A 9,902-nucleotide genomic window follows, 5' to 3' on the forward strand; every position below is an offset into this window, starting at 1 on the left:
AGATTCGAGAGCTTTTCAAAGATGACCGGTTCAACAACTTGCTGGAAGGTGACGCGAAACAAGCATGGAATGCTTTTCGCCTAGTTTCTACAAACTTCCTCGGAAATGTTAGGGCAGAAAACTATAAGGAACTAGTAGAAGACATGTTGATGAAGTATAAGAAACTTGGCTGCAATATGTCTCTAAAGATTCACTTCCTTCATTCCCATTTGGATTTCTTTCCTAGCAACTGTGGTATTGTTAGTGATGAACACGGCGAACGTTTTCATCAAGATATCGCAACAATGGAACAAAGATACCAGGGAAAATGGTCCACTACAATGCTGGCTGACTACTGCTGGACACTCCTCAGAGATGCTCCCGAACAGCTGTACAAGAGACAGGCGAAGAAATCTAAGATGTAGTCAATGACTTGATTTTTTATAGGTAGGCTATTACAGTTGACCTTTTACTATTGGAATGCATTTCGTTATGTAAACATTAATTTCTTGCAGATTACAAAAAAACTAGAGCCAATTTTGCAATTTGACTGTCATATTCGTGTTCAGCACATAAAAATTGATAAGAATTGACTAATTTTATTTCAGTAACATGACTTTTGTAAAAATTTGTTGTCCAGTGTTATTAATATTTACTATAATACAAACTTGATACCATGAAATCCTATACTCAAATAGTCAAGAGTAATCAAGAAACCTTAATTGGCTTCGATGTATACTACTTGATACTTTCCTTACAAATAGATTAGATATTGACTTATAAACTCCTGTATCCGGTTCATCCCTTATAAATTGTTCATCAAGTTTGATATTCAAGTGAAACGCACTTTATACGTATTTTCAATTGCCATCTTACGCTCCCGGATCAAACAGTGTTTAAAGGACCGATTCAGACCGGTCAGATATCATTGTCCTTGATGGTGTCATCTCTGTAAAGTCACAAAGGTAAGTCGCTCCAAGTATGTCTATCGCAGTGTTTATACATTGGATGTTCGCCACACCATTTCTAAGATAAAGTCTTTATTTAATCTTTCTCTATCTCTCTCTCTGCTTTTTTTTAGAGTTTTAAAACCAAGCAGAATAGGCAGAACAATGTGTAAATCTACATATCATGTGGAAATCTACATATCATGTGGAAATCTACATATCATGTACAAATCTACATATAATGTGGAAATCTACATATCATGCATAAATCTCCATATGATGTGGAAATCTACATATCATGTATAAATCTACATATAATGTGGAAATCTACATATGTATAAATCTACATATAATGTGTAAATCTACATATCATGTATAAATCTACATATAATGTGTAAATCTACATATCATGTGGAAATCTACATATCATGTGGAAATCTACATATCATGTATAAATCTACATATAATGTGTAAATCTACATATAATGTGGAAATCTACATATCATGTATAAATCTACATATAATGTAGAAATCTACATATCATGTTTAAATCTACATATAATGTGGAAATCTACATATCATGTATAAATCTACATATAATCTGGAAATCTACATATCATGTGTAAATCTACATATCATGTGTTAATCTACATATCATGTGTAAATCTACATATAATGTGTAAATCTAAATATCATGTATAAATCTACATATAATGTGAAAATCTACAAATAATGTGGAAATCTACATATCATGTATAAATCTACATATAATGTGGAAATCTACATATCATGTATAAATCTACATATAATGTGGAAATCTACATATCATGTATAAATCTACATATAATGTGGAAATCTACATATCATGTATAAATCTTCATATAATGTGGAAATCTACATATCATGCCTAAAACAAGAACTTGAACAAAACATTTCACAAGACATATCACTTTCTGCTTTAAAAATATTTCATTGTTCACAAAATCAAGTATCCTGCTTTTCATTTTTTTCATGTATGTAAGTAGTAATTAAGTTTATTTTTCTTGCATGTAACATTTAAGAAAGTTATATATTGCATTATAGTAACACAATCAACTGCTAATACAAAAAATAAATTCAGAAATTATCAAAGCTTCGGTATATAGTTATTGCAGTCAACTTGTCCAGTCTTGTTATTGCTGATGATAATGATGATGATGATGATGACGTTGACGATGACGAAAATAATAATGAAGATGATTCTCAGGATTTATGTAATACTACTACTACTACTACTACCACTACTACTACTACTACTACTACTACTACTACTACTAATAATAATAATAATAATAATAATAATATGTAAGATGATGATGATGATGGTTATTCTGCTGCTCATGATGATGGTTATGATGATAGATAGATAGATAGATAGATAGATAGATAGATAGATAGATACATAGATAGAGAGATATATAATATATATATATATATAGATAGATAGATAGATATAAAGATAGATAGATAGATAGGTAACTTATTGCTGGTTCTAAAGCACCAGACATCACTTAAAGATAACATTATCATTATTATTATTATTATTATTATTATTATTATTATTATGATCATTATTATTATTATTATTATTTTGCAGAAAGTCAACCATGAAAGTCTTCATCATTCTTGTGATCGCTGTCTTCATAATCGGTCTTCATGCATCCTCTATCACTAACTTTCCAAAGAAATTTGAGGATGACGATAACGCTGATATCGGTATTTATCCATCCATCCAGTCATACCTACCTACATACATGCATGCATATATGGATGCATGCATACATACATACATACATACATACATACATACATACGTACGTACGCAAAGACGAACCAGAAATTTTATATTTCCCTGGCACTCAAAAACACAAATGTTTGCAAAACACATCATCACTCCTCTGTAAGTTTAAAAATTAACAAAGTAAAAAATATTATAAACTTCAATATAACAAGAAAAGCTGATACGAAAACATTTTTCAATTCCAATGGTACTGCCAAGAAAGTAATCATATGTTTAATTTACTATCGTAGGTATACGGACAAGAATCATAAAACAGTTGTTGCGCGTTTAGTTTTTTTTACCTATGAAATAATTACGAGATTTTAAGATTGTTTTTATACTTGAAACTGGTAAGAACTAGCTTTGATTGAATCTATTGTGTTTCAATGCAAGCGATATTCTAAGTAAAACACTGTTACTATTTTATATCTGGAAAAAAATTCAATTAGTTGAAATTCATTTATTGTTAAAATTTTCAAAGCATACTCAAGAGACCAAGTTTGCGGTAAGGCATTAAGAAGAATAATCAATATTTGCACGGTCTCTTACAACAGAACAGCTTCTGGGCTTCATAGAGGATGTTATGTTCAGGGAGGACAGCAACGAAGTCATTAAGGAGAACGGTGATGGAGATACCTCTTCGACAAACGATGTTCTCGACGAGGCACAACCCTTCGAAATCACTGATGACATGCTTAATTTTCTGCAAAATTACAAACACGTGATGGGTTGCAGTGGCAACACTTGCAGAATGTGTTATCGCTCTGGTAAGTGGTGTGAAAGTTGTGTTTATATAGTAAGAACATTTCCTTTCTCAAATTAAGACGGCAATACTTTTAATGTCCATACCGTGCCATAGCTGGGGTTGTTCCCATTAAGGAAGTTATCATTCAATCAATCAATCAACCAGTCAATCAACCAGTTAATCAATCAACAAGTCAATCAATCAATCAATCAAGCAAGCAAGCAAGCAATCAATCGGTCAATCAATCAATCAATCAATCAATCAATCAATCAATCAAGTTTTGATTATTTTGCAGAGCGTTATTCATAACTACATGTAAAACATGTTGCTTCGTTGTTCTTGGTTGATATATTAAGCAATTTCAAATTAGAAAACCCTATATGGATACTTTCAGTATTTTTGAGAAGGAAATACGGTCTTTGTGATACGGCTCATGCATGCTTGGGTATTATAATAATGACACTTATAAATACGACTAAGTGTGGCCTATATGGACCTTGTGCACGAATTCAGAATTTTTAGAGAAGACGTAGGTGTCAAAGTTGGGGAAACTGATTTCCTCTGTTTAATATTTTAACGTTTATACATAATGATGGTGATAAGCGTGTCATTGTAATTAAAAAAAGGATGGGAGTCGACTGAAATGTCCGAGCACCTTTATAAGGCAGCCACTTTATTTGCACAATGATATAAAGAGTATTAGTCTCTTCCTTGCAATAAGTGTGTGTGTGTGTGTGTGTGTGTGTGTGTGTAGGATTAAGACATGCTGTCCCACCCAGTCACATTATCCCGACACCAGGCCGACCAGTCCTAACACTAACCTCTTAATGCTGAGCGCCTAGCGAGGCAGCTGTTAATACCATTTTTGTAAGTCTTTGGTATGACTCGGCCTGTGTTCGAACCCACGACCTCTCGCTTCCGAGGCGGACGCTCTAACCAGTAGGCCACCGTAGAGGTCATTGCAATGGGCGAACGGGATAATAATATGAAAAGCACTGGAATGATAAGGTGATAATGCAACGGGAAAATGTAGTGAAAAGAACCGGGGCACAGAGGTGAAAACAACGTGATAATGACGTAAAAATCAATGCCATTATGGCGCGATAAAGCAACGGGAAAATGCGGTGAAAAGCAACGGGATAATGACTGAAAAAGCAAAGGGATACAAAGTCAAAAATGCAACGGGAAAATGACATGAAGCGGGATAATGAAGTGATAAAGCAACGGAATAAGTTATGAAAACGCAAGGATACAATGAGCGATGAAGCAATGGGATAATTAAGAGAAAAGCAACTGGAAAATCAGGAGAAAAGCAGCGGGATAATGTAGTGAAAAAGCAACAGGATAATGTAGTGAAAAAGCAATGGGATAATGTAGTGAAAAAACAAGGGAATAAAGTGGATAAAAGGCAACGAGATAATGAGCTAAAAATGAAATCCGATAATGATGTGAAAAAGAAACGGCATACTGAAGTGATGAAGCAGAAGCGCTGTTTATTTTTACAATTATCAGTGGAATCATTATATTCAAATTATATACTGCAGTTTATCTTAATTTGCTTTCACATGTCATCAATTGTTTTCATACTAACTACCCTATATTTGTATTTACAGCTTGTGTTTCGATCACCTATAGGGCTTCATCCAAACAGTTCAGAGTCTCTGTTAGCTATAGAGGGTTTACCATCTTCAGCCGAAGTTTTGCGGGTACATTGTTTTCCATTTTAAACTTTACACTGCAAGATATTTATATAAAAAAACAGTTATGCCGTAGTTATTAATATATGTTTTCAAATGTAGTTAGGAGATATGTTATTTAGGGACTGCTATATAGATTCACGTCTCGTAAATAATTTACGTACATATTTAATTTACATTTCACATACAAATTTACTATATAATCCAAATAAATATTTAACATATAATTCCCATAAATATTTAACATATAATTCCCATAAATATTTAACATATAATCCCCATAAATATTTAACATATAATTCTCATGCAAATCTTACCAACAATTTTCATACGAATGTAATCCCTATTTCTCATAGGTATTTAATCTGTAATTCGCATACAAATTTGAACTATAATTCTGATACAAATTTCTTTTATAATTCACATACAATTTTAAATCAATAATTTTAATACAAACTCAATCATTCTTATACAACTTTAATATATGATTATCATACAATCTGTAATTCTCCTATAAATTCCGTCTATATTTCTCATAAAAATGTAATCTATGGTAAATGTACAATTTTTTAATCATAATTTTAATACAAATTTAGTCTATAATTCTGATACAACTTTAATATATAATTGTCATAAGGCTTTGCTATATAACGCTCATATATTTAATCAACAATGCATATAAATCTTGACTCTACAATTCTTATATAAATTTAATATTTATTTCTGATAAAAATTTAATCTATAATTTCCTTCCAAATTTAATATATGATTCTTATATAACTTTAATATCTAATTCTCATACAAATTTAATCAATAATTCCTATACAACTTTATAGTTCTCACACAACATTAACCTATAAGTATAATACAAACGTATTCAATAATTATCATTCAAATTCAATCTTTAATTTATATACAACTTTAATCAATAATTCTCATACAAATTTAAGCTTCCTGCTCGGCGCATGTTAGGTAACTAGACACGTATATATCAGCAGGTACTCTCTCTCTCTCTCTCTCTCTCTCTCTCTCAATATGTTTGTAGGCACACCGATTGTCACTATTTGCATGATATTGCAATACACTAAAGTATTTTGTTTTCCGAATCCAACCAATATTCCCTTGTTACTTAGATATATATCTATTGTGCTTGTTTGGGAGAGGAATCTTGATAAGGTGTGAAAACGTCTTGTCCAGTTACAATGCACTTCCACGCGCAAAAGAAAAGAAATGGTAACAAATGAGTTTCATTAATGAGGTGGAAATGGTCCTGGATATTTTGTCTGATTCGTTTACGCATATATTAATTCATTTTTCCATTTATCATTACAGCCAGAAATTTCAGATACTGCAGGACGAAGAGATTTAAGTTTATGAGAGTTACAGGCTGTGTTGAAATTAGGAATCTGAGAATCGCAAACGGTCGAGCGTGTATGGACCTGAAGATATCTCTAAGCCGATTTTCTAAAACCTTTTATAACCTTTGCATGTGAAAGCTTTATCTAAGCCGATGAAACGGACTGTAACTATTTGCAAACGCTTAAGAAATGTATGCAGATTCAAGCATGACCTATCGCGGATCTTTACACTTTTTAATTAATGAAAGAACGTTATTATTATTAATATTACAGTTAAACTGGACGAAAAGAGAAATGCTCCTCGTGCCACTATGACGTAATGCATAATATACTACCTGATGTATAAACTGATTTGTTTTGTCCCAGAATCCATTGAATATTGACACGCTGTTGCATTATTTAACCCTTGTTCATAATGCACATCTTGGAACATTTCGCAGATTCCTCTCTTTCCTGGTGGAAACATGAAATAAAGCAATTTATATAGTATATCTATTTTGTTTCTTGACTTTTTTTCACCTAATACTGAAAAATAATAATTTAGCTAGAAAGATTTTCAAATAGACGAAACGTTTTAGTTATTGAATATTAAAAGGGACCATTAGCTGTTTATCACAAAATATAGAAGTACATATACATCAATACATAGAACGAAAGTATATATTAGTATCCATCTCATAGAAAACAAAAAAAGAAATACGATTTATTTGGCCTTCTCTACTCAAAGTTCTTTTTTACTTCTGTTGCGACCAAACATTTTCCGAAGGTTCTTCATGTTTTCCAGAGAAAAATGACGTTTCCTCATTAGCAGAAAACGTATCAATGTTTTTGATTTCTCTGTCCTAACCTGACATGGTAGATATTAAATGTATGTATGTATGTATGTATGTATGTATGTATGTATATATGTATGTATGTATGTATGTATGTATGCATGCATGCATGCATGCATGTATGCATGTATGTATGTATGTATGTATGCATGTATGTATGTTTGTATGTATGCATGTGTATGTATGTATGTATGTATGTATGTATGTATGTATGTATGTATGTATGTATGTGTGAATGGATGGATTGATGTATCTATCATCAATAAGTCGGTCCATCCATCACTTCATCCGTCCGTGTCTCTCTTGATATATATATATATTGTTATGTACATTTGGTTTAATTTGATTGTTTGTTTGTTAGTTTTAAATCATGCAGAAATTTTGCAGGAATTAGTTGGACCTGCCTAGTTTTTTTTGCAAATAATTAACAGTAGACATTTTGTGTCTAATGCCGACCTAGTTCCTGACCTTGATTAAGAATCAGTAAGAGTCGAAGTAAACAATTTTTTTTGTATTCTTTCCCAGAGTAAATATCATTGGTTTTAGTCAAGGCCGGACTTGGGGTTCGTGATGTTAGTCGTGGTAAAAGCTTCTAAGTTGTTCTAGAACCATGATCATGTGACCCTCATTCGGGAATCTGTATTGCGTCTTCAATTAGGGTATAAACTTTCTCTATAGAGAATTTAGTCAGTCGAACTTTAACCCATTGACTATTAAGGTGTTTTGTTGTGACCAGTTTGATTTAAAATTTTGAATTCTTCAAATTATTTGCATTCCAAGAGATTGTTTTTCCATGGAAATGCTTGTGCTCTAAACTAATTTTTGAGCAAATACAGTTATCGAAATTTACAATGAATTCGAACATTGGAATATTTTTTCTGTGATTCAACAAGGGTCTGTTGACACATCAATACGACCCTGATCACAGCATATGTCATCACCTTCCATTTTAGATTTCATCGGCATTCGAAATCAGTTTCTTTAGGACTTTTCATCACTAAGACTTCTCTTTTTAAATTCTTGGATTACTCTTCGATTAATTTTGTATTTGATCCACAGAACCGTAAGTTCTTTTTCTTATATTTACCTTGTTGTTCTGGGAAAATAAGTTATTTTGTAAAATTTGTCAAAGCTTGTTGCCTTCACTCATTTCTTGTTACTGTTTTAAAGAGCCTAAAACGTAACAAATGCAATTGGGTGCTCATCCTTGGGATATAAACTTTTAGATTAAAATATTTCAGAAAACTATGTGTTTTGAAATTTAAATTCCCTGGTTCTTGAATTGCTTTTAAATCCCAAGCATTATTTTGCATTCTTGAAATCTTTAGTGAAATCAAGAGGCTCTTTTTACAATGTCATCAAAAGTTGAAATCTTTCAATTTCTACCCAGGAACAATTAGAACTTTAAAAAGAAGAAGAAGCGATTCAGCTTGCCAGAAAGTATGATCTTTCTGTGGTAAAGGCTTCATTGACAAAGAAAGAAATATAAAATATTTTGGTCTGGTATTTGGTGGAAATGAATGTTTTGGATAAAAGTGTTTTGGTTTCGATTAGTAAGTCGCTCTCAGACTCTGACATAGAAGTAAACTAATTAAAATTACAATAAATACAAGTTCAAATTAGAGTTAAGAAAGCTGAAAACTGAGAAAGATGAAGAAGAAAATCAAATGCAGTTGCAATTGGAGAAAGAGAAAGTATAATTTGTATTAAAGAAAGAACAAATGCAAATGCAATTAGATAAGGAATAAAGAGAAAAAGAAAGACCAATGCAATTACAAAAAGAACGAATGAAGTTACATATGGTAAAAAATAAAGAGAAAGACAGATGCAAAAGCACAGAGAGAATGATTAGAGGCAATTTCAATTTAGAATAAAAAATAAATGGAGCTGGCAAGTGAAAAGCACATTCCCACTTCACATATAAATTTAAGTTTTGATGTCACTAAGAATGTTCGGTTAGGGCCCACATTCCTGGAAAAAGATGTAGACAAATATTTTCCTTATTTTAAATAATTTGCTGAATATTTGAAATGACATTTGATTCAATTATTGCAGAGTGCACATTTTGGCAAAGCCTGAGATATCTATGCATCCCTGTCAGTACAGCATAGGGCTGACTATGATTTGGTGAAAGAATGCATCTTAAAGAGTTATGAGTTTGTCCCTAAGGCTTATCGGCAAAAATTCAGAAACTATAAAAGGAAGCCGGATAAACTCATGTCAAATTTGCAAGAGAAATATAGTTGTTTTTTATAGATGGTGCTTAGCCAAGAAAGTTGATCAAGATTATGAAAGTTTCAGACAATTTGTATTACGTGAACAGTTCATGCACTGTGTCCATGCTGACATTAGAACATATCTTGATGAGCATAAGGTCGAAACCGTGGACAATTCTGCTCGTGCTGCTGACGAGTAATCCTTAGCGCATAAGGTTTCTTTTACAAGTAAGACTTCCACTCAGCAGTCGTCTGGCAGAAAAGCATTTAATCATAATATAAGCCCTTCTACATTTCATACTGGTACA

General features: G+C 32.1%; 1 protein-coding gene across 1 annotated transcript; it reads left to right on the plus strand.

Annotated features, from left to right (window-relative positions):
* Window positions 1-935: 935 nt before the first annotated feature.
* On the plus strand, window positions 936-7,036 carry LOC149769749 (uncharacterized). The gene is made up of 5 exons (XM_089949771.1): window positions 936-958; window positions 2,563-2,681; window positions 3,300-3,512; window positions 5,104-5,196; window positions 6,520-7,036. The coding sequence occupies exons 2-5, from the start codon at window positions 2,573-2,575 to the stop codon at window positions 6,678-6,680; spliced, it is 576 nt and encodes a 191-aa protein (XP_089805897.1). The 5' UTR covers window positions 936-958; window positions 2,563-2,572; the 3' UTR covers window positions 6,681-7,036.
* The last annotated feature ends 2,866 nt before the right edge of the window (window positions 7,037-9,902 follow it).

The sequence above is a fragment of the Sinohyriopsis cumingii genome, unplaced genomic scaffold (genome assembly GCF_028554795.1).
Source record: "Sinohyriopsis cumingii isolate HCF-2022 unplaced genomic scaffold, ASM2855479v2 utg003294l, whole genome shotgun sequence".
Taxonomy (NCBI): Eukaryota; Metazoa; Mollusca; class Bivalvia; order Unionida; family Unionidae; genus Sinohyriopsis; species Sinohyriopsis cumingii.

Excerpts from the sequence above, each read along its gene's own strand:
- LOC149769749 (XM_089949771.1), top strand. The coding sequence starts at position 2,573 with ATGAAAGTCTTCATCATTCTTGTGATCGCTGTCTTCATAATCGGTCTT. Across the intron at positions 2,682-3,299 it reads TGACGATAACGCTGATATCG|AACAGCTTCTGGGCTTCATA; the intron begins GTATTTATCCAT and ends CTCTTACAACAG. Across the intron at positions 3,513-5,103 it reads CAGAATGTGTTATCGCTCTG|CTTGTGTTTCGATCACCTAT; the intron begins GTAAGTGGTGTG and ends TTGTATTTACAG.